The sequence below is a fragment of the Lipotes vexillifer genome, unplaced genomic scaffold (genome assembly GCF_000442215.2).
Source record: "Lipotes vexillifer unplaced genomic scaffold, Lipotes_vexillifer_v1.1 scaffold302, whole genome shotgun sequence".
Classification (NCBI taxonomy): Eukaryota; Metazoa; Chordata; class Mammalia; order Artiodactyla; family Lipotidae; genus Lipotes; species Lipotes vexillifer.
Window position 1 is genome coordinate 1,879,816 of NW_006798913.1, and position 25,975 is coordinate 1,905,790.

At 39.9% G+C, this 25,975-nt stretch overlaps 1 protein-coding gene across 2 annotated transcripts in view; it reads left to right on the top strand.

Moving 5' to 3' along the window:
- The window catches only part of DST (dystonin), a 496,398-nt gene that overhangs the window by 244,675 nt on the left and 225,748 nt on the right, over positions 1 to 25,975 (top strand). For both annotated transcript variants that reach the window (XM_007471189.1, XM_007471190.1), the window contains 3 exons: positions 9,556 to 9,645; positions 12,120 to 12,197; positions 14,095 to 14,187. In XM_007471189.1, coding sequence (XP_007471251.1) covers positions 9,556 to 9,645; positions 12,120 to 12,197; positions 14,095 to 14,187 — 261 coding nt within the window. The remainder of the gene's footprint in view (positions 1 to 9,555; positions 9,646 to 12,119; positions 12,198 to 14,094; positions 14,188 to 25,975) is intronic.

Here is a 25,975-nt window from a genome sequence, read left to right on the forward strand (position 1 = left end):
GAAAGAGGACAGTTCCTATTTGGGGCAAGTGTCTACTTCATTGTTGAATTACTGTGGAACAGGTTTGGCATTGACAGCCCGTAGGGCGTTTGAAACAAGCCCCAAGGAGATGATTCAGCTCAAAAGTGTTCAGTAAACAGAGTTTTTGTCACTCCCCTCTGTCCCTCTCCTGGACTCTTCTCTCCCCACTCAGCAGCTACCGAGGGTCCTCCTGCCCCCTCCTCAGTGTTCAAAGCTCTTACTCTGGACTCCTGGGTGCCCTGCGTTGCCTCCCTCCCCCTCCTCCAACCCCCAAAGTTATTCCTTCTTATCGCCAACCATGGTCGAGGCTTCTTTGAAATGGATAATAGACAGGTGTTAAGAAGAAAATCAGTCTGCTAAAGTGACTTGGCATTAAGGGCCAATGACTGGTATGTTTCTCTATTCCAGGAGCTATCTTTATTTTTATCTGGGAACTGGATATATTTACCTAAATGCATCTCCAGTTTCTAATAATTAATCTGAACCTAACTTATGATGTTGGAGTCATTAAGTGGGGGTTTATTGAGGATATACACATTTTTTGAACTAGTTGTAAATTTTGGTCATGTCTGTAACTTAAATGAAAGTTTAAGAAAATAATTTTACATGATTTTTCTTGAAAAATATGCACAATTCTGTTTCAAAACTTTTCCAGTAAAAGCTAGAATTTGACAATACAGTGGAATCTGTTTAAAATGTTGGTGATAACGGAGCAGGACTTTGATACTGTAGCTATGGGTTACCTGTGTCAAACAGGCTCATTTTATATCCAGTTATGTTTTTAGGACTTGGCACATATGAGCTCATGTAGTGCATCACTGGTTTAAAAGTATTCAGCAGAGTTGTCATCATTTGTCTTGTTACATCACTGTAGCTACACATTTACATTTATTTCAAAATTTAGTTTCACTGACTAGCTTATTAACTATTCATTAGAAGTAAGTGATTCTGATTCCCATTTTCCCAGCTTTTTCTTCCTTTTGCCCAAATTGTGAGAAGGTGAATGGGAAAGAGGTGAGTATAAAAATGCCAGTGATTGGTACCTTTCCTTTTCCTTATGTTGTCATTGAAAACTGTTCTGATAGATTAAGACTTGCTGTGATTTCTTGAAGTGATAAATAGTTTAAAGAAAGGTTTATGTAAGTAGTGAGCTAGGAAGGTATTTTATAAACTTTTAAAAGGAGAGGCCCACATCCTCCTGCCAAAACATCACTGTATTTGACCCTCAGGACAGTCTTGGGCAGAAACATCCTTTAGTCTCATCTGAAAAAGCCCCCTCCTACCTTTTAAAGCCTGCATGGAGTGGATGACACTGATGTCTTTGTGAACCCATGCTCCTTTGTTTGACATTGTAGTATAGAGGTTGTTTAGACCACATCTTTTTTTTTTTTTTTAATAAATTTATTTATTTATTTTTTGGCTGTGTTGGGTCTTTGTTGGTGCACGTGGACTTTCTCTAGTTGCGGCGAGCGGGGGCTATTCTCGTGGTGTGCGGGCTTCTCATTGCGGTGGCTTCTCTTGTTGCAGAGCATGAGCTCTAGGCGCACTGGCTTCAGTAGCTGTGGCTTGTGGGCTCAGTAGGTGTGGCTCGCGGGCTCTAGAGCACAGGTTCAGTAATTGTGGTGCACGGGCTTAGTTGCTCTGCAGCATGTGGGATCTTCCCGGACCAAGGGCTCAAACCCGTGTCCCCTGCATTGGCAGGCGGATTCTTCACCACTGTGCCAGGAGGGAGGTCCCTAGACCACATTTTTAATGAAAATTAACTTCAAAAACGGTGGGCAGATACAAAATAATTAATATGCAGAGTAATTGATTTCTAAGTTCATTTTTCCCTTTCAATTACATTATTTATAAGTGTTCAGCACAAAGGCCTATACAGGTCTGCAGGCGATAAAAGATCCTCAGGACAATGGGGAGACACATGCAAAAATAAATTTTTTTCTGTTTTCCTGTGGACTAAAGGGAAGACCTGGAAGGAAAGGTAGACCCAAATCAGACCAAACCAAACCAGAGCCAGCCACCAAACCCCAAACAAATTGTTACAGAAAAGAGCTTCTTGCTTTAAAATTTCTAAAAATTGGAATTGCCTTTTGTAAAGGTTCCTATGACAATGGTGAAGCTGTACAGAAGAGAGTATAAGAAGTACCTGGGTGAAACCGTGACTAAAATGCCCCCAAATCATAAAGTGTTTATCAGTAAGAAAGATGCTCTTATTTTATTTAACAACCTATAGTTCTACCTTGTAGTGAAAGACTAGAGAAGACCTTGTTTTTTGCTTGTTTTTTAGTTGATTGTAGATCGTCAACCTGAAAGCTTAAAAGAGAAATCTTTTGTCTGAGAACTAATCAGGTCCAATATGGAGTAGACAGATTATTTGTACTACTTAGGGCCAGCACTGATTTGTTTAAAACTCTTCATTATTTTATTCATTAATACCCTATGATGTATGACGAATATCTTTATTTTATGGTTAAAAAACAGTGAAGGAGATAAGTTATGTATGGCCTTAATGCTTAATGTATGGCCTAATATACTGCCTAGGAAAAAGCATGATCACCTTTTTATTAAATCAGATAAGGATATTTCCCTTTTATATTTACCTGCACCAATTTAGAATTTATGGTAATTTAGGAAGAGTCTGAGCTGTGGTTTTATTTTTTCACCACTCTTAAAGAAATAGTACTGAAATAAGTTTGTAAGAACTGTTCAGATAAGGCGCCTAAGCGAATACATTGTTTTGAAGCATTTCTGTGTATTTTTAAAGCATCAATTTACTTATCAATAATTTATATGGTAACATATTAATAGAGTAGGACTTGTAAGGAGCTCTCCCAGGAGAATGTGGTTGCTTATTTTTCCTGAGTGTGTTTGTTTGAAGTCAAAAAATTACATTGAAAAACGTTTTCACTTATAATTTTCCCTGAAGCTGACTGTTCCCTTTCCCTCCACCTAAGGCAGTGGGGCGCTCTCACTTGGGACAAGCCTTCTTTTATTATTTATGTGGCTCTCTAAAGATAGGGGCTGTTTTCCAGAATACTGTGTCCTTCAGATGCAGGACTGCTTTAAGAGAGGCCTGGCAGTCCTTTCTGGCAGTTTGGTCCTTGCTGCTGGGTTGGGAGGCGTGCATTTTACCAAGTGGCCTCTGTTTGTTCCCCCCCGCCCCCCCTCCAGCCGAGGTACCTTTCTTGCATCCTTGCCTACGGATTGGACCTTTGGGGGCTTTATCTGTGCTTCAGGTTTGCTCAAGATAGTTAGAAGGTTTATATTGGTCAGATACTGTGTCCTCATTCTGCGTGGAAGCCTTCAGTGGCTGTCTTTGCTTTGCTCATGGAAGGTCTGTCCTTGTTCAAGTGGCAGGTAAAGCCCCTTCCACTCCCTGGCCCCCTTCCACCCTCATCCTCTACCTCACGTTTCCTTGGTTCACCGGCGCTTTCCTTCCCTGAAACTCACCCTACAGCTGCATGCACCCTCACCTGGCTCTTTGTTCTGGTTCTTTCTGCCGCCTGGAACACTCCCATCTTTGTGGGGGGACCTCTCAGACTCCAGACCCCTCTGTAAATTTCTGTCATCCTAGCCTGTGGGCCTCAAGAGGTGGCATACTTTTATTCAACTTTGTACCCTTAGAAGTCAATTGATACCCTGGCATATGATGGATGCTTACTAAAATATTTGGTGACTTGAACTGAACTGCAGCTCCACTGTGGCAGCAAGTTTAGGTATGGGAAGTAAAATTTTTGTGGAATTTGTCTAGATTGACATCAACCAATGCAGAGTCAGACTTTTGAAAAAGGTATCCTTGAGCTATATGATGATCTGATCTTCAAAGTTGAATTTGATTTAGCCCACGTAAAATCAAACAGTTACAAGTTAACAAAATAAACATTTTGAGTGGTATTTTGAACAGTTAAGCCATTTAGATGATACAGACCTGGCATGATCTACTCTGTTCTCTATCAAAAATAAAACGGAAGTATTTAGTATGTCATCACCAGGACCCTGTTTGGAATCTCAGCCTAACCTACTTTTATTTCCCTTCCTTAGGAAACTCTTCTTAAGCAAAAGATGAGCGCCCTCTAGAGGTGAACTGTAGGTGCAATGCTGTACACATGTTTTAAAAAGCACTGCAAAATTCTGGGAGTATTGTATGAAATATAGAAAAGGATGCTTCATCCCTGTTATGTAATTCAAGTTATATAATTTAACCACAGAGTGTTTCAAAGTGCTTTCACGTTTCTCATCACTTCCTCGAGCACTGTTTATTCAGACAGTTTTTTTGTCCCACAGGGAATATCCAAAATGGGAAGAAGGAATGTTTTATTAAAAAGTGAAAGCGGAAGGTTGAGACTGTTGGCAGTTTGCAGTCATCTGGGAAGGAAAGTTACCAGGCCAAATGTCTATGACTCAGACTTTGGACAAAATAAAAGGCTTTTCTGTGTCAGCTTAATTATTTAATCCCTTCCTTTTTTCACCCCCAGTTGATCACATGATCAGATATTTCTCTAGGACCCCAGTTATTTCCACTCAGTTCATCCATTACCACTCCTTCCCCATAATGTTAATTTTTTTCTTTTTTTCCATAATGTTGATATTTAATGTTTAATTAACATTCTCTTTTACCCTATTCTTTTGTGGTGAAGAAAATGAGCCATTACTTATAAAGCACTTAAACAGGGTCGGGTGCCTAGTAATAACTCATCGTTTATATATTTTCGTTTATTTGTGTTAATACTGGTGGCATTTGTTTTATACAGAGTGATAAAGATGAGAATAATGGTATCTTACATTTATGTAGTGTTTTTCATACACAGTATTTCTCTAGACCCTCAGAATGATCCTCTGAGACAGGAAAAACAAGCAATATTCTATGATAACCAATGACTCAGGATGTTTTCAAGCATTATAGAAGCTAAATTATTCTATTTATGTATTTTTTTCTAAAATTTTTAAGAAATTAAGCCAGAAGGCTTAAGAGTAGCTTTCTGTTTTACATATTTTCTCTTTTAAGTTGACACATTGATTTTTTTTAAACAATGACAATTTTATTTTCAGATCACAGAATTTTTGTTTTCTGCTTTGAACTCGAGGCCTTCTGTTTTCAAACTTTCATTTTGCAGGTGAGAACATTGAGGCCAGAGAGTTTGGGCAGTTGGTACTAGTTCATGAGACCTATGGCAGAAACATGACTAAAATCCTATTATTTTCCCCTTTATAACATGTTTTCTCTTTTCCTAACGTGGTTTTACTTGGCATAATCTTCTTCTTCTCTAAACATGCCTAATTTGATTTTTCTTTATTGTTGCATAAATATGATGGTGGAAAAGGACACCTTGCTGTGGAAAGTTTCCCTGATGTAGATGGTTTGGTTCAATCTGGCAAGTTGTGAAATTGCTTTCCTGTGAAATATGTGTTCAGAATCATACCCATCTTTTTTTTTTCTTTTATTGAAGTATAGTTGATTATAATGTGTTAATTACTGTTGTGTATCAAAGTGATTTGGTTATACATATAAATAATTCTTTTTTTATATTCTTTTCCATTATGATATATCATAGGATATTGAATATAGTTCTCTGTGCTATACTGTAGGACCTTCTTGTTTATCCATTCTATATATAAAAGCTTACATCTGCTAATCCCAAACTCCCAGTCCATCCCCCCACCAATGCTCTCCCTCTTGGCAACCACTAGTCTGTTCTCTATGTCCGTGATTCTGTTTCTGTTTCATTAGATACGTGTCCTCTTTTAGATTCCACATATAAGTGATAGCATATGGTGTTTGTTGTTGTCTTTCTGACTTACTTCACTCAGTATGACAATCTCTAGTTGCATCCATGGTGCTGCAAATGGCATTATTTTGTTCTTTTTTTATGGCTGAGTAATATTCTATTGTATATATGTACCATGTCTTCTTTATCCGTTCATTTGTCGATGGACGTTTAGGTTGTTTCCATGTCTTGGCTATTAATTACACCCCACCTTTAACTGTCCTGAAGTGAGAAAGACAGAGGAAGTGCATGTGGATTGAAGTGTGTGTGACTCAGGCAGGCCTCGGTGGGTAAAGGGGACCAGAGTGCATGGCATACTCAGCTCTGTGTGTTGGTTACTGCCCTGCGGGACCCCATCCTGACCGTGCACTTGTGTCCTACTGTACCTTCTGAAGATGTCAGACGTGCACTATGGAGTTGTCTATTTTCAGGGATTCAGCAGCTGGCCAAGGGTCAGGAGCTGCATAATATTGTTTATATACATGTGATCTCTCATGTCCCTGCTCAGGCTCTTAGAGTTAGCCTGCTTTCTGGTTACACTGGAGATACATAGAGGAGTACATAGATTTAAATGCAGTGATGTACGTGAAGTTCACAAGCTTCGCTCCTCTGCCTTGTTTTTTTAATTGAGGTATAATTGACAGATAACATTGTATTGGGTTCAGGTATACATCATCATGATTTGATATTTGTATACGTTGCAATATGATCAGCACAAAACTCTGTAGTTACCATCCATCACCAGACAAAGTTACCTTTCAGGATTTATTCTCTTGGCAGCTTTCAAGTATGTGCTACAATATTGTTGACTATAGACACCATGCTGTACATTACATCCCCATGACTTACTTATTTTATAACTGGAAGTTGGTATATTTTGATCCCCTTTGCCTGTTTCACCCACTCCCCATACCCCTTCCCCTCTGGCAACCACCATATTCTGTTCTCTGTATCTGTGATTTTTGTTTTGTTTCGTTTGCTCATTTGTTGTTTTTTTAGATTCCACTTTTAAGTGAAATCATATGGTATTTGTTCTTCTCTGTCTGACTTAATTCACTTAGTCTAATTCCCTCAAGGTCCACGTTGTTGCAAATGGCAAGATTTCATTTTACTGGCTGAGTAATATTCCACTGTGTATATATCACATCTTCTTTATTCATTCATCCATCTATGGACATCCTCTGTCTTGTTTTCAAGTAGGCCCTTAGGCTTATAAATTCAAGCTCATGGCCTGGAATGAGGCCAAGTGAATTCTTACAGTGCTCTAGTATGTGAGTAGAAAATTAAGTATTAGTGCTCATTTCATAAAGTTGCTTTTCTGCACACATGTGTGTCATGGATGTCATAGATTTGTTCCTGAAAAGATCCTTGGAAATTGGTTCATCTCTGAAATGTAATTGAGTACTTCAGGGGATTGTCATTTAATGGTATTTATTGAATGGAAGGTAAATACTGAGTTGGCCAAAAAGTTTTTTCCTTAGGATCTTACGGAAGAACCCGAACAAACTTTTTGGCCAACCCAATATTTAATGGGAGGAATAATCTCTTTGTAACTTATTTGGATATATATAGATTTTCTAAATAAGGATTGCCTGAAATGTGTTATGATATGCTCTTTTTTTTAGAAAAGTGAAGTATTTTTGAGCTTTCTATTACTGTTGTGTCTTGTGACACCAAAGAGTCAGCTGATATTCCTTGGGAATTAGGAAATCAAAATAAAAATGTCAGCTTGTGAAAATGGGGACACTTGGTTAAAAGTAATTTGACTGTTTCAGTTTTCCTTGCCACTTTATAGGTACTATTGGAATTAGCAATTTCTTAGAGCTGTTGGGCCCGAGTTTAATGCCTATATTTTTTGTAGTAATGATGCATAGATGGATAATTGAATATTAAATTAATGGAATATTAAAAGGTTCTGTGACTTAGGCAGAAAGTCCCAAAATACTGTTATAGGAGGTGGTAAATTTGATACGAAACTCTTAAGGGAAGTTTTTTCTTCACTAATCAAAAATATTTTCTGATGATAAAACATACTGCAAAACATGTAGATAGTCAGTTAAGATAATAAAATTGAGCTGCTTTTTTAGACCCAGAAGACTTACCCATCAAAGCCTTGCTTCTAGTTTCCATTAGGCCCTTTCTTGCTGGTTGCTCTGTAGCCAGAGAGTTTTGACTATACTTTGGATCTCTGTATTACTTTCTGCTGTATATTCACCTGACATTTTGCAAGCACAAAGGAGTTTGACTCATGTGTATAAACCTCCAGAGTGTACCACACAGACAGGGAGCATGTAGGGCTGTGCCCAAGTGATGCAAGGGGGATGCTGGTCTCTGCCTCTTTCTGGACCACTTCCTTGACTCCTTTCCTGAGAGCAGCGCAAAGTAACGCAGCCCAGAATCACCCAAAGGTGAGAACGTGGAGATGAACCAGCCCACTGTGGGACAGCCATTCTCACAGCCTGCTCTGTCCTTGTCTGTCTGGCAGACAGCTTACAGTGGGCCAAGCATTCATTCACAGAAAGTGTCCCTGCGTGGCCAACTAGCAGAGTTTGGGGGAAATCTTTGGTGGTTTGAGCTCTAAAATCAGAAACTTAAACGAGGCCTGTTAACTTGCAGCTAGTGTAAATGTGGTTATGAAAACCCTCCAATGGGAGGGATAAATTAGGAGGTTGGGATTAACATATATAGACTACTACATATAAAACAGATAATCAACAAGGACCTACTGCATAGTACAGGGAACTCTGCTCAATACTCTGTAATAACCTATATGGGAAAAGAATCTGAAAAAGAATAGGTATATGTATAACTAAATCACTTTGCTGTACACCTGAAACTAACCCAACATTGTAAATCAAATTACTTCAATGTAAAGTAAAATATTAAAAAAGAAGGTATCAAACAAAAAAAAGAAAGAAAGAAAGAAAGAAAGAAAGAAAACTCTCCACCACAGGAAGATTTATGCTGTGCAGAAGAATTTTGGACAGAGGTCTTACGACCTCACATATATGAATTTTTAAAAACCTTTTATTTTGAAATTATCATAGACTTACAGGGATTTTCAAAAATAGTATACAGAGTCTCATGTACCCTTTCCCCAGCCTACATCTGTGGATTTTTAAAGTGTGGAGTGTGTGCCTCTGGCATCCTGGATTCTGTGGCCCAGAGATTAGGAAGACCAACCGGGGGATAAAAACTCACCCCTCTTGCTGAGGTGGCTTTGGTTGCTGTATCAGGAATCATGATTCAGGTCAGGGCATTGCCTGTATTTTGGAAATTGTAACTCTATGTAGTTGTCCAGATTTTTATATATTCTGCTCTGTTAAAAATTTAACAGTTTTACTTGTATGAATTATTAATCTGAAATTTATTTTTTTAGTTTTTAAATTTTATTTTATTTATTTTTTTGCGGTACGCGGGCCCCTCACTGTTGTGGCCTCTCCCGTTGCGGAGCACAGGCTCTGGACGCGCAGGCTCAGTGGCCATGGCTCATGGGCCCAGCCGCTCCGCGGCATGTGGGATCTTCCCAGGCTGGGGCACGAACCCGTGTCCCCTGCATCGGCAGGCGGACTCTCAACCACTGCGCCATCAGGGAAGCCCTAAATTTTATTTTTTAAGTAGTGAGGGAATACTAATATTTTTAAAAACACTACATGAGTGAACACATGTACGTGAAGGAATGTTTTTTCCTTGTCCCCTTTCTTGTTTGAGTTTTAGGGGTGGTCTGGGTTCTAGGACCGAAAATTTTAAATTGCTCTTTTCTGTGTAGGTTCGAAAACACGTGAATGATCTCTATGAAGACTTGAGGGACGGACACAATTTGATCTCTCTTTTAGAGGTTCTTTCAGGAGACACCTTGGTAAGTTTTAAATTTCGTAATTTATTTTGAAGAACATGTGATCCTTTTTGCATATGACTAATTTGTTTTCAGCACAGACTGTTCAGAGTTTTGCAGCATTCGTCTTTTGAGCTGCTGTGAATTCTGCCTGGAAAAAGAGTTCTGGTTAGATTATGAAGCATTTTCAGACTTTAAATGCTGTGCATTTGGGAGATGGAAGTACTTTGATGACCTTGCTTACATAATCAATTCTATAATTAAAATACTACTTCTGTTCTTTTTTACCTCTGGGTTGTTTTTTTTTTTTCCTTATCAGAAGTTGGATGCATAATATAACCCCCTATTAAAAGACTCACAAATAGCAAGGAAATAAGCATCACTTTCTGACAGGTGGTCTAACCCCCTCCACAGGTGTCATCTCCTTTTTTGTGAACATTTCTCCCCCTTCTTGGTTACCTGGTCTCCTTCATTAAGTTCTGTTCATGCTCTTCTTTTCATTTCTGGTCTGTCTTTTGTCTTTGCTGTCCTATCTTCTGTCTGTTATATTCATTAGCCAAGGGAACGAGATTTTTTGAAGACCTTACGATTGGTGAGTGCCACAGAAGCATGCGAATATGAACAGCATGAGGATGTGGAGGATGAGGATAAGGGGGTAGGTGTCACCCCCGTAACTCCACTAACCTAGCCTTACATGCGGTGAGCGCTAACACAATAGTGTAACCCACGGGTTTGGGCTCCTTTTTAGAAAACTGTAGAAAGGACCAAAACCCAAAGGGAGATGGATGTGTGTGTACCAGCAACTTGGACAAAGGACATATTTTCTCTTTAAATTTATTTCTGTATTTCTGTGCACTGCATGGTATTTGAACATGTGCTTAAATTACAGGAGGGCATTTGAGCTAAAGAAATTTGTATACCTTTTGTATAAGTATGGAAATCTTACAGCCAGCCCACTAATTTTTTTTTTTTTTTGCGGTATGTGGGCCTCTCACTGTTGTGGCCTCTCCCATTGTGGAGCACAGGCTCCGGACGAGCAGGCTCAGCGGCCATGGCTCACGGGCCCAGCCGCTCCACGGCATGTGGGATCTTCCCAGACCGGGGCACGAACCCGTATCCCCTGCATCGGCAGGCGGACTCCCAACCACTGCGCCACCAGGGAAGCCCCAGCCCACTAATTTTAATGCAGATCTGTTCCACTTCTGAAATTAATATTTCCAACATAACTGTCTTTTGTTTTATTTGAAGGAACTTTCAGACATTTATTTAATGTTTAAGATTATGCTTTAAATCATTCCTACTGGCAGTAGGTATTTGAGGGACATTCTTTACCTACCTTATATGTCTCGTTTTATTTAGGGGGGGGAATATTTAAAATGCTAGAATCCTGACAAAGTTCACAGAGCTGTTCAATCCCAGTGACACTCAACTGACTCAGCCTACCTTTGCAAGACAGATGTGCTTCTTTTGTCATGACGTCCCTAGAGCCCCCTGATTTTTATTAGAACTTGTGCTTTTGTGGATCCAGTGGGGAATTCATCACCATCATTTCTCCTGTTATATGGAACTTATTTTCCTATTCTGTGGTCTGCTGTCTGTTTTAATTCTGCTGCCTTTGGCTTCAGCAACCTATTCATGTTTGAGCAGCTCAGCTGTCGGTTTTCTTTTTTCCTTTTTTCCCTTTGGAAGATATTATGTAGTAAATTTCAGCTCCATTCTTTGCATGTTTGTTGAACATTTTCTCAGGTCTGTTTCCTTATGTTCTCCTTCTGCTAACTTGTGACATTTCTTAAGGGAAATGGCATCAAGGAAAAGAGTTAACGGTTTGTCAGTTTTCCTGAGACAGCAAATCATCACGTCCATCCCCAAGCAGTGTAAAACTATTATCGAGTCCAACCGATTTTGTGCAAAACGAAAACAAAATAAAGAGGAAATATATTACATGGCCTTAATTGCTTTTCTCTCTTCCTCTATCATGGCTAAGTAAACTTCCACTGTCTTTCTCCTTCTTGGTGATTTTTATACTAACTGATGCTACTTTACCTTATTTTCATTAACATGCCGTACATATATAATTATAAAAACCTTCTTGATTTAAAGTTTATTAAGAAGGCAGAATGGGGAATGGTATTTAATTCTTTTTGTGCATCTGTAGCTAATAACTGTAGGCTAGAATTATAAGATAGTGAATATTAAAAGTGTATATGTTCCGTGGTATTTTCTCTTTTTCTTTTGTTTAAATATTTGGAGTAAAGGATCAGTTTAAAATAAAAAAATACTCAGAAAAATCCCGTTTAAATTCAGTCTCAGATAATGCAAAAAATTTAAAATATCATTAAAAAATTTAATGGATCTACCCAAGCAGTAAATACTGTTTTGACATATTAAGATGAGCATACAGTATATTTATATAGGATATTCAGCATACGTGTATTTAGCATGATCAGTGGTATCAGAAAATACAGTGTTTTTTATACCCTGCACTTTTCTATTCTTAGCCCAGAGAGAAAGGTCGGATGCGTTTTCACAGACTACAGAATGTACAAATTGCACTTGACTATTTGAAAAGACGCCAGGTATGATGTTTTTCAAAGACTGTAATCATATAAACATACGTGACTGAATAAATATGCATAGGACCATGTCAGGGAATGACAAGGTTAAAGTTGACTGTGAATTATAATCATTAAACTTGTGCTTTCATGAGACAGATGTTTTAAAATGTTTTTAAACATTTGTTCCAAAGAAAAGGAGGTTAATAGTAGGTGTAAGTGGCTACATTTCCATCTGAATAGGAGCTACTGAGTTTTCCTTCTGTTGGAACTGGAATGCTTTTGCCTAGGAATTTAATGACATTTTAGTAGCAACAGAATGTTAAGAATGTCTATGAACAGTTCTTAGTAGTGGGGAGACAATACTTTATTTTTTATTAAAATTACCTTATTTTTATAAAAGATAGTTTACATAATACTTTTAAAAAACTTGGCATATGTATTTTTTTTTTTTTTTTTTTTTTTTTGCGGTCCGCGGGCCTCCCCCCGCTGTGGCCTCTCCCATTGCGGAGCACAGGCTCCGGACGCGCAGGCTCAGCGGCCACGGCTCACGGGCCCAGCCGCTCCGCGGCATGTGGGATCCTCCCGGACCGGGGCACGAACCCGCGTCCCCTGCATTGGCAGGCAGACTCCCAACCACTGCACCACCAGGGAAGCCCTTGGCATATGTATTTTTAATACATAGTAGTGAGGAAGCAATAGTTTATTTTTTATAAGTAGATACAACTGGATAATCTAGAAGCAGTTAAAAATAAAACAGTTCTGACAACAATCCCCGACTGGCTTGAGGTTTCAGAAGAAATGGTGGAAAAGGATGAACAACGTATTGGATTTGATCTTGATTTGGCAGCATTGTGTATTATAGAGATATAAGGCAAATAATTGGTAATTTTCAATTAGTAGAAAAAGGAGGAGTCAAAGAAACTCAGGATAATTGAAAGTTACTGAAAACAGTGAGAAATCAGAGGTGGCAACAATTTCGCTTTTTAATGGAGTAGGAAGAAGAGAAGAGAGGAGGCCAGGAGGAGCAGGAAACACTGTCTGTTTATTAGTCCTTCATTTAGTTTATTATGGCATCAAAGTGCTTGTAGTTATTAAATTCTAGCAAATACTCCGTGCTTATATTTTAAATGATATTGGTATTTGCCTTACTCTTCTTAATTCTAGTGGAAGTTTACAGAAGGATTAATGGTTAATTATGTCTCCTTGTCGAAATATTTTTGGCAGTGATTTGTCCAGGAAGTAAAATGTTAAGTATCATTGTCTTGAATTCATGATAGATATTTAATTCTTTTACCAGGAAGTAAATGTTAAATATCATCCTTACATTTATTTACCTGAATGCATAATTGGACAGTTGATAAGCTTTAAGTCTGATTACTGTATTATTTTTAAAGTTTTGAACAGTCTTCCAAATGTCCAGTGAGTTATATAGTTACTTATCTTGGTAGCAATCTATGGTAGACAAATAGAATAATAGTGCTAGTTTTTTTTTTAAACACTCTTTATGACCGAAGTGTAAGAAAGTTGTTAAAATTATTTGATGGTTCAGAATAGTTTCCTACTTAATTGTAAAATAACGCTTATTTTCAAAAGGCAAAATATTTCTAATTTAAGAATCTTAAGTATTTAGGACTTCTCACTTGAATTGTGTTTTCGTTTTGACAAGTGTACTTTTAATACTTGCAGTAGAAGACAAAACCAAAATAATATTGAGTTTTTTTCCTTTGTAGTTCCTCTATAATTTGCAATCTAAAAGGAGTGGGGATGGGGGTAAAACAGTAATTTGAGGATTACTGTTATTTAAATTATTCAGACTTTTTTTTGTATCTGTAATTTTGAATCACTTTTATGTAGGTAAAAATAACTCGTGCTGGTTTGAAAAATATTTTGTTTTATCTCTTCTTCACATACAAAACAGGTGAAATTAGTGAACATTAGAAATGATGACATAACAGATGGAAATCCCAAATTGACTTTGGGGTTAATATGGACAATAATTTTGCACTTTCAGGTAAGCCTGATTTTCTTAACTGTCATTTCTTTTAGCCTCATTGCTAGTTTTCAGGTGGTTCATATGAAGGGTGAATTACACATTCACATCCAAAGGAGGAAGATAAATTTCAGGCTTTCTTTCCTTCTTTTAAAATTTAATTTTAAATTTTATATTGGAGTACGGTTGCTTTACAATGTTATGTTCGGTTCGGGTGTACAGCAAAGTGATTCAGTTATACATATACATATATCCATTCTTTTTCAGATTCTTTTCTCATATAGATTATTACAGAATTTTGAGTAGAATTCCCTGTGCTGTACAGTAGGTTCTTGTTGTTTATCTATTTTATATATAGTAGTGTGAATATGTTAATCCCAACCTCCTAATGTATCCCTCCCCGCACCTTCCCCTTTGGTAACCTTAAGTTTGTTTTCTAAGTCTGTGAGTCTGTTGCTGTTTTTAAATAAATTCATTTGTATCATTTCTTTTTTAGATTCCACATATAAGTGATATCATGATGTTTAGGCTTTGTTTCTTAAACAATATATTTGTATTGTTCCTCTCAGTAACATGCTGCTAATGAACTTGGCACCCCATTTCGTGTTGTTGAAAGCTTAAAATACTTGTAATCTCAGTGTTCGAAGACAGAGATTCCCTTTTTTTGAATGTAGCCACATTTCTTTGTTTATTGGCCAGCATTACCTGATTTAGATACATAAAAGTTTTATGATTCAATCTTTATTTAGAATGGGTTTCGTTGATATTAGTTTCTCAACTGTGCCAGCTGTTTTCTCCTAGTTTTGTAGACACTAGGTGGCAGTATCGTTCTCATAAAGACATCTCTTGAACTAGAACCATCCACGTTTCCTGTAGAGCTGCACTTTTCTCAAACTAGGTTTAAGGAGAGTAAAGGCAAATGTATTAACTATGAATTATTATCTAATTACCAGTGCCAGTTAAAGGCTGATCTTGATCTTTGGTTTTTATAAAATGATGTATTTTTTTAAAAATCATCTTCATTTGATTTAAGGTGAGTCCTAGTTTTGGAACTGGCTTTGGGTTTGTCAATCCCTTGTGTGACCACGCAGCATTGTGTGTGCAGCGCTCAGAGCCTGGCCTGTAGTGGGCACACAGCGGGTCTTACTGATTGACGGCTGTGTGGTGGACCTTGCAGGAGGAAGAGAGAACTTGCCAACTTCAGAAAGGAGCTGGGATTTTGGACCAAATTTTGGGAAGAAGACGACTTATTTCTAATCTTTAAAAAATTTGACTGGGATACAGGGTTTGTAGGAGAATGGTGGAAAATAATGTAGTCAGGTCTCATTTGGGAACAGGATAAATCTGGCAGGGATGGACAGGTATAGGAAGTAGAGTCTTGTAGTTTCCAGGACCTGGACAGGCAACAGAGTTGCAGCATAGGAATTCGGAGGGTAGACCCAGGTTCCAGGAGACCATGTAACCAGGTGTCAGCCTGCCAGACGACAGGGCAGCTAATACAGGTGAATGTCCACTTAGCTGGGCTAATGATGGCTGGGAGATCCAGTATCAGGAAGTGGAAGCAGGACCCTCATTACTAAAGGACCCCATCCTTAGGGGACCTGGGGTGCTGAGTACTTACCCAAGGCAGGGATTTGGTCATGGAGCCAGACCCCAGACCTTGTTACCAGCACAGGTGAAGTCTAGCTAGAACTGACCAAAAAAGCAGATTTCACATGGTGTTTCTCAGCAGCTTTCTCAGGGATCCAGAACTTACAGGGTTGAAAATGCAAGAGCCCCATATAGGGAGGTTAGAGGCCTGTTGGATGGAACCAATCCCATCATTACTGACAGCTGGTGATACAGGCTGAGTCTGGATTTTGAAGGTCAGAGTGGGAACCCCTGTGGGCCACACCCAGGCTCTGGAGGGAGGGAGAGCTGAGTGTCATCGTTGGCTCTTTTATCTGTGGCCATGAAGGCATCGAGCAAGTCACCTAACCATTCTGTGGGCTCCAGTAAAAAAAAACAGAAATGATCACAGGCCATAGTCAAGGGTATGAGCTGAGAGGCTGAGGTGGTGCCCTCCGAGTGGAGCGATAGAGGCCAGGCAGGACTCAGATGGGGAAGAAAAGTTGAATCCAGGGAGTGGTGTTTTGAAGAAAGAAAGGAAGGGACTTGGTGACAGGGCATGGAGGATGAAGGAGGGGGATTAAAGATGGCTCTGAACGGTTAAGCCTGGGAGATAAGAACCAGTAATGGAGGTGAGGGTAAAGGGAAAGGTGACCTTCTGCATGAGTTTGACGTTCTGGTGGGATACCCTGGTCTTCTGTCTGCTGAGCAGCTGGAAATGTATGAGCAGAGCAGAACTGGGGAGTCAGAGGTACAGGTGATAAACCTGGGAGTTTCCAGAATACAAGTGGTCCTTGAATCTGTCAGAGAGAAGGGATCTTCAGAGGATCCGAGGGAAGAGCACGTGTGGAGAAGAGCAGAGGGCAAAGGACAGAAATTTGGGGAAGGCCCGTGATTAGGGGTGCAGGAGGAAGACGTTCCGTCTGGGGAAACAGAAAAGGAACAGTTGGAGACCTCTGGCTGGCAGCTGGCATCCATCTGGCAAAGCCTATCTCTAATATCAGTGAGCATCTCCCTTTTTCTCTAACACCTTCCTGATCCTACAACACTCCTCTACATCCCTCTTTTTATTTATATTGAGATAGATTCATCACGGCCCTAGATGATAGTCAGTTTTACCAACATTCTCCCAATAGATAGAGCAGCATTTTTCATTTCTAATTGTAGTAACAAGAAAATGTAGTATTGACTAAACCAAGGGAAGATTATTGCAAGTAGAAAGGAACGGTGAGCAGTGTGAAATGCCACCGGAGAGCCTGAAAAAGTTAAGATTGAGTACGGGTTAGTAGTTTTGTCTAGGAAAAAGACATTGGGGACCTTGGAGAAGGTCCCCCCAAGTTCCTGGGAGCAGAAACCAGAAAGTAACAGACCAAAATGTGAGTAAATGGTTGGAAATTAAAGGCAGTATGGTTAGACCCTAAATTGAAAGAATTGTAAAGCAAAAGATGATTCAAGAAAGAATTACATATTAAGAAAGCTCTTTGGGGTTCAGGTGTCTTTGGAGGACAGAATAGGACTAGCCACAGAAGTACCAAAGAAGTTTTGTTTCTTTTTTTTTTTTGCGGTACGCGGGCCTCTCATGGCTCAAGGGCCCAGCCGCTCCGCGGCATGTGGGACCTTCCCGGACCGGGTCACGAACCTGTGTCCCCTGCATCGGCAGGGGGACTCTCAACCACTGAGCCACCAGGGAAGCCCGTTTCTTTTTTTTAACATTTATTTTATTGAAGTATAGTCATCGGCAGGTGGACTCTCAACCACTGAGCCACCAGGGAAGCCCGTTTCTTTTTTTTAACATTTATTTTATTGAAGTATAGTTGATTTACAGTGTTGTGTTAATTTCTGCTATACAGCAGAGTGGTTCAGTTGTACACATATATGCATTCTATTTCATATTCTTTTCCATGTGGTTTATCCCAGGATATTGAATATAGTTTCCTGTGCTATACAGTAAGACCTTGTTGTTTATTCATCCTCTGTATAACAGTTTGCATCTGCTAATCCCAAACTCCCAAGAGTTTTGCTTCTTAATATGATCCTGTGGCATATATTATGAAATCCAGTGTATTTTAGGACCTGAGTTACAAGATATTATGACTGTTAAATTATCACCAGTTTTTAAAAGTTAGACCAAGATTTATTTTAAATGAAACCTATAAATTTTTTGGTAAAATTAAAATGTTCCTTTTCATTAAAAGAAATACTTTTCTTAGTCCTATGATAATTTAAGATTAGAACAATTTTACTGGTTATGCCGAGACAGAGCCTTATTTACTGATTTAAAAATATTTGAGCATTGCAAATTGAATATGTTACAGAAGGTAAGCATTATCAATACAGTAATCCTGTATTATTTACCATATGCTAGATCCAGAGATACTAATTGTTACTGACCAGGGTTCTTGGCCTCCTTAATCAATAGAAATTGACTAGAGACCAAACAAGAAATTCAGGCAAGGCTTTACTGGGGCCCCTGCACCAGCAGTGGGGACAAGCAACAGGTTCCCTTGCTTGTTCTTGTTCCCTGAGGCAGGGACGAGCTTGTTCCTTAAATGGGGTGAGGGTAGGGGTGTATCCAGGAGTCAGGCGGAGGGGTGGCTTAGGTGATGTTGAGTGCAGGGGGCACATGCCATATCCTGCTTTTTGCCCCGGACTCTTCAAAAGTGGCAGTTGGGTTTTTTGGGCTCTTTGTATCTTTTGTCCAGAATTTGCCCCAACTGCAAAATGCACAGTTATTTTTAGTCACATATAGTTTCTTTGTATTTCGTTGCTGGAGGAGAGGTGTGTCCAGGTGCAAGCACTGCAGCACTGCAGCAAAGCCTGTCTCATTCAGATGGTGAAGTATATTGTTCTATTGGGAGACTGCTTGTAAAACTGACTCTAATCTGGGGTGATGAGTCTATCACAATACAAATAAGAATAGGGATGTAGAGGAGGGTGTGTTGTGGTAGGATTAAGAAGGTCTTAGAGAATAAAGGAAATTATCACTGATGGGCTTTGCAAGAGGAATGCCAGTTACCAGGCAGAGACTGAAGTGGGGCCATTTCTGGGGGAGGGAGCAGTGTGCAGTGGCCTGAAAATGGGCATTTGCTCTGTTTGGCAGGGCTGGAAGCAATTGCAAATCACTGGTTTCGCCTCTGTCATCGCGTTAGTGCAAATACCAGCCATTATACTTTGAAATTCTCTTGAATAATGTTCCATTGCCAGTGAAGACATTGAAAATCAAATTAAAAAGAAACAAACCAACAAACCTGAAGCTTTATTTTTACCAGCTTGTCTTCTAGGATATTCAGGTTTTTTTCTGTTGGAGATTAATTTCCCCTTGAAATGATTAAGGAAAACCTCACCATGCAGATCTGTTGACAAATATCAGCCACATTGCTAACTTGACTATTTAATTGAATATTTTTATTTAGAAAAATGAGTTCCATCTTTGATCAGTCTAAAGACAACCTAGAGAAAGGCAATTATCAATTTTCTTTCCATTTTTTAAAATAAATTTATTTATTTTTGGCTATGTTGGGTCTTCGTTGTTGCGCGCAGGCTTTCTCTAGTTGTGGTGCGCGGGGGCTACTCTTCAATGCGGTGTGCAGGCTTCTCATTGCAGTGGCTTCTCTTGTTGCGGAGCATGGGCTCTAGGCATGCGGGCTTCAGTAGTTGTGGCTCGTGGGCTCTAGTCAGCTTATGCATAAGACTAGTCATGTGATACTAATTTCCTTTTTACCATATCAATGACTCAGTGTTAGAAATATGCACACTTTAGGTCATCGGGTTCCATACTGATTTATTATGTATACACCATGGCCCTGGTAAAACTGTGTAATATTTAACTAGGGTACAATTATAAAAGTTACAAGTAAAGTTCAACTGCCTTAATTCATGTATAAGTACACACAGATGTTTCTTCTGGCTAAGAGTTCCATGCTTTAAATCATAAAATTTATCAGTTTCCTCATATGAAAATCCTAATGATCATAAAAAGAGAAATGGCTTGGAAATTTGTCATATGAAAAATATGACAAACTATTCGAAGAGCCTGATTTTAGAAACAATTTGAATAGTGTTTTAGGCATTTAGCATGTATTATCTCTCCTTCAGCTGTTGAATCATCCTGCTCTTTTTTTATGGCTGCTGTTTTTGAATAAGAGTCAGTACAGTTTATAGAGGTTTTTGAGCCCTTTTATGGGGGGCAGGCGCCAACATTAGATTGTGTTTCTTAAGAAAAAAAATTGTATGGTGGAGAATCTCTGAAACTAAATTTGAAAGGCACTTTGAAACTAAGTTTGACTGGGATTTGCTTTCTGTTTGTGCTCATGTTTGCTGAATCACCAGTGGTTCCAAAGGTTAATTCAAACTTTGGTAGTGTAACTGCATTTCAGAAAACTGAAAGTAAAGCAAGGGTCAGAATTTTTTCGTGCAGTAAAGTTAAGGGTTTGCCTTGAAAGCTCATCAGCGTGTCATTTGACAGTGAGCAGTGATGTTTGTCTAAGAGGATTGGTGGCCAGAAGTAAGCCACGGGGTGTCTAATGAGACCCAGGGACCGGCTGGGCAGGATGCCACGGCATTTCTTGCGGGTGCCTTTCTCATAAGCAAAATGGCCTCATGCTGAAAAGGATGGTCATGAAGTCTGAGGAATTAGACTGCATGGAGATCTGATTAAGCCCTGGCTTTTGAAATGAGTGACACTGAGCAACTGTGATTTCCTGCAAATCACATGGGGAATGTCTGTGGATGTGTCCGAGCGGAGAAAGAAGAACAATATTTAGATCCTGCCAAAACTCCTCTGAGCCTTGAAAAATATTCTGCTGGAAGAAGAAAATACTTTAGAAGAGAACCAACCAAGAAAACTGTAGGTGACACAGAGTCAGGAGAGCCAAACCATGAAAATGAAGGGAAGAGGAGTAGCATCCTGGTCTCCAGGGAGCAGGCAGCCCCCTGGTCCAAGGGGCTGGTGCAGGAGAGATGTGCCAGCCCCAGCCTCACTCTGGAAGCGGGTGTCCAGCATGAGACGGTGAGCGGTCGGTGTCACCCTGGGAGCCCTTCTCCTCCTCAGCACCAGGAAACAGAAGTCAAAGTTAGTGAACTAGAGGAAAGGATTTCAGAAAAAGACAGCACTCCCTACTGTGCAAAGAGGAAGGACCATTTCGATGATGTCAACCCAAGAGAAATAACATTCCAGAGAAGAACTGATAGTTTGTCTTTCCAAAAGTCAGCCAGCTTAAATTCCATTTACTATGGTACAGAGAGAGTGCTTGAAAAAAGTGGGTTTTCTGAAGACCCATCAAAAAATGACTGCGGTGTTCAAGAAAAGCAAAACATGGAGAGATCTTACCCTCAGGCAACACATCATTTCCAGTTTGAAAAAAAGAGATGTCCTTCCCTCTGTGATAACGTGTCCTTTCCTTCCAAGGACACAAGTGGAAAGGAGGTAAGTGCAGCACAGAGCCCGAGTTTAACGTGCAAATAAGGACTCCAGGTGCTCACACCTGGCTGAGGTTCTGTAATTTGTCCTTTGTAAACATTCTTTTCATATTCATTTATGTGAAAGCTGTAGAGTTCTTGGTGCATTTCATTTGTAGCCTTAGGTTTGATTACTATGATTTTATTTTTGGTGGTACATTCTTTAATCCCACCTTTATTTCAAACCCTATACATTTTTGTTACTGTTGGAAGACTTAGTGAACCACTGCTCTAAGATAATGCACGTCTTTTGAATTTCTGTAGTTCATGTGTCTTGACTTTTCCGATGGAATAGCCTTTGGAAACAAAAGTTAAATCAAAAAGCAGTTATGACAAGACAGATGTAGGGAGGAGATGCTACAATGATCAGTCAGTCCTGACCTGCTGATCTGTAAGTTTGATTGCTGATCCAAAACCCCAGTTCTAGTTCTCTGTCTGTTTCCATACACAGGGACACTGACATAATTGCTTTCAATTCCGTGTGTGTATCTGTGTATGCTTGTGTGTGCGTGCGTGTGTGTGTGTGTGTGTGTGTGTGTGCGTGCTTTGGGGGTGACAGGCACAGATGAAACTGCCCAAATCTGTCCTGTCTCTTTGTTACGTGAGTTACTCCCCGGCCAAGTCTAAAATCAGAACTCGCTTGGGCAACGGGTCATAGGAATCTGAATATGACTCAGGCTGCCAGGAAGCTGTGATCTTTATTCCTAACATGGATATTTAGCTTTAGACAAGTTGCTTCTCTGGGGTTTTTACTTGTCTTTAAAACGTAAGTGAATATTGATTTACTTGCCTGAGAAGTGCATCACCCAAGCAACGTCCTGTACATGGTACCACTTGGCAGCTGATGGCTTTTTCATTTAAGCTGTTCCTAACTTTGCCTTTTAGGAAAAAATCTGGACATTAAGTGGTATATGGAACATGAAACATTCATGGCAAGGTCGTTGTATTGCTGGGCAGAGATCCTTGACCCAGTGGTCAGATGAGGTTTTAGTAGGGTCTAAGTGTGCAGTCATTATTGGCCTTGGCCTCTTGTCCTCCTGAAGCTGGTTCCCCTGTTTGTATCCAGCAACACGCCTTGCCAATGTTATGTCGTGCATTCTATTTACATTTTACAGTGGTTACATTTAAAAAGAAAGCATCCGGTCTAGGCCTTGTCTATGTAGGTCTGGCATGAAGGTCAGTGAAAAAGAAAGCTGCTTGGCTGCTGTGTGTTTATGAACGTAACCACTTGCTTTGCTCACATATGTTTTCCATCTGTTTTTTGCATAATTTGGCTTCAAGTAAGCCTCACATGTTTTCATTAGTGGAAACTCATAATATCTGTTTCCTAGTGGTGCATAAGCCTTTTTTCCCACTTGAATTATACTCATGCCAAGGATTTTACCCCTTCTTTCTACTTTGTGTAGCTAATGATTTTTGAAACTTTAATGGAAAATACATGTGAAAATAGGTCATAAACCTGTCAGTCAGATTTGTTAAATAATTGTGATATGGAGGTACTTAAAGCCTCATATCTTCTAGGGAAATGCTGTATGAGATAATCCTTATTTTTTTCACTTTTAAAAAAATTTTTATTTTATATTGGAGTATGGTTGATTTACAATGTTGTATTAGTTTCAGGTGTACAGCAAAGTGATTCAGTTATATATTTATATATATCCATTGTTTTTCAGATTCTTTTCCTATTTAAGTTTATTATAGAATATTGAGTAGAGTTCCCTGTGCTATACTGTAGGTCCTTGTCAATTATCTGTTTTATATATAGTAGTGTGTATATGTTAATCCCCAACTCCTAATTTATCCATTCCCCCCACTTTCCCCTTTGGTAACCATAAATTTGTTTTCTACGTTTGTGAGTCTGTTTCTGTTTTGTAAATAAGTTCATTTGTATCATTTTTTTTAGATTCCACATGTAAGTGGTATCATATATTTGTCTTTCTCTCTCTGACTTACTTCAGTTAGTATGATAATCTCTAGGTCCATCCATGTTGCTGCACATGGCATTATTTCATTCCTTTTAATGGCTGAGTAATATTCCATTGTATTTATGTACTTCATCTTCATCCATTCATCTGTCGATGGACATTTAGGTTGTTTCCATATTTTGGCTATTGTAAGTAGTGCTGCTATGAACATTGGGTTGCATGTATCTTTTTGAATTACCGTTTTCTCCGGATATATGCCCAGGAGTGGGATTGCTGGATCATATGGTAGCTCTGTTTTTAGTTTTTTGAGGAACCTCCATTTCTGTTCACCATAGTGGCTGCACCAACTTACATTCCCACCAACAGTGTAGGAGGGTTCCCTTTTCTCCACACCTCCTCCAACATTTATTGTTTGTAGACTTTTTGATGAGGGATAGTCTTTATTTTATCTGAGGAGTTTGACATCTTAACTTCCCCGTGGTCCAGATAAAGACCGTTTGGTGGCAGAGTCAGACCAACAGCTCAGCTGCTCATAAATGCATTCTTCCCGGTACTTTGGAGGTGGACTCTGCCTAATTATCTTTGGTTAGAACTGTGCACGGCCCTCTTTATCTTGCATTGGATTCTCCATTTTTCATTGCAGAATTGGATGCAAATGAGAGCTGTCAGCCCCTTCACTAGTATTCCATCCCAGAAATGGCCTGTTAGCCAGCATTCCTTTGCAAGACATTGTCCCTTCAAAATCTTTTCCATATCTTCTCTATTTGAGCCATTTTTACTCATTCATTTGTGTGTGCAGGGTTGGGCTCAGTGACGTTTGGGTTAATCTCCAAAGTAGAATATTGCACAATTCTTTGAACTTATCTTAAGCTTAGACTTAGTTTAAGCCTCTGACTTGAACTTCCCAGGTCCTGTGATATTTGTCATTCTTAGTCTAGGTGACCAGCCCACCTCCTCTTTAATCCTTGACATCGTAAGCCAACCTCAGGTGGCCTTCCAGGCCCTGGGGTTCTGTGGAGCAGACTCAGCCGCCCCTTCTTGGGCATCTACTGAATGTAGATCTCATAACCTGTGATAACTTCACTAGGGTAAAGAGGTGTGAGTAAACAAAGGAAGTATCTTACATTTGCATATTGCTTTGGAAGTGGAAAAACACTTTCAGATACATTGTGTCTTTTGATCATTCTTAACAACTGTATTAAATAGGTGAAATAGACAGTTCCTCTTTGGAAGGAAGAAATGAAAACTAGGGTTAAATAAGGTCCTTAGGGGAACACAGCAGATGGGAGTAGCTGAGTTTAAATGATGGCACAGCATCCTACTTTGATGAGCTGTCAGAGTTCTGAAGGAGATGCTGTGAACTTGGAACAGGGGTTGATGTTTATAAGAGCTGATGTTCATCTGGGGAGGATGAGTGTTACCGACAGAGGTGGCAGAGGCAGAGCACGTTTGGGGACAGGGAGTGATGAGCTCAGGGTCTGCACCTTGTGCAGGGCCCCTTCTTTGTCTGACCCACATGCTCCCCGGACCTGTGACGGGGAGTCCTGCCTTTCCCCTCGAGCTGTGCCCACAAAGCATTCTTCTTTCTTGAGTTTCACAAATCCCACCTCTTCCCAGTCTTGTGATGTTGCTCTCAGCCAAGATTGTTGTTTTCTCTATTTATAGGTCATTGGTTCTCTAACAGACCACATGTAAGTGTCACCTAAGGAGCTTTTAAAAATATGGGTGCCTGGGGACTTACCAGTGGTAAAGAATCCACTTTCCAGTGCAGGGAACGAGGGTTCAATCCTGGTTGGGGAACTAAGAACCCACATGCTTGGTGTCACCTAAGCCCGTGTGCCACAACTACTGAGCTTGTGCGCCTCAACTAGAGAGCTCACCTGCAGCAAACTAGAGAGCCCACTTGCTCTGGAGCCTGCGCACCACAACTGGAGAGAGAAAACTCGCATGCCACAACTAGAGAGAAGCCTGTGCACCACAACTAGAGAGAAGCCCGTGCACCACAACTGGAGAGAAAACCTGCATGTCACAACTAGAGAGAAGCCCGTGCACCACAACTAGAGAAGCCTGTGTGCTGCAACGAAAGATCCTGCGTGCTGCAACTAAGACCCGATGCAGCCAAAAAATAAAAAACAAAAAAAAAGATAAAGAAAATAAATAAATAAAATAAATATTAAAAGAAAAATATAGGTGCCCAGATGTCAACTCTAGTGATTCTAATATAATGGATCACCGTGGGCCAGTGATTCTGATGGTCAAGACTGTAGCTAGGGCGTTCGTTACTCTTCATAATCTCAAGTGGACCCCAGGGTCCCTGTGGTGCTAGAATCATCTCCAGATGAAGCTTTACCCTGGATTTAACTGTATCAGAATATCTTATGATGGAACGTGAGAGCACTGCATATGTTTCAGGTGCCCTCTCACATGTTTCTTGAAAACATGCTAAGTTCTGAGAACCAGCTTCACCCTTCGTTTTCTCCTCATCGTGGGTTTTCTGACAAGCAGCGTGGATCACAGGCCTGGAGGCAGGAGGTGTGAGTTCTCGCCAAGCTTTGCCGCCCGAGAGCTGTGTGCCTTGGATGCCTTCTTCATTTCTCTGGGTCTCGGCTTCATTTTCCAGAAAAGGAGGATGTGGGACTGGATGATGACACAACTGTTATTAGGCATGGTATTTGTGGAGTCCTACTGCATGCCAGACACCCCCCACTGTGCTGTTTAACCATCATGAAATGGTTCTCTTGTTTGCTGCATTTACAGAGGAGGACATGGACCCTTAGGAGACATAGTGATTTGCTCAAGTCACTCAGCCAGGATGTGGA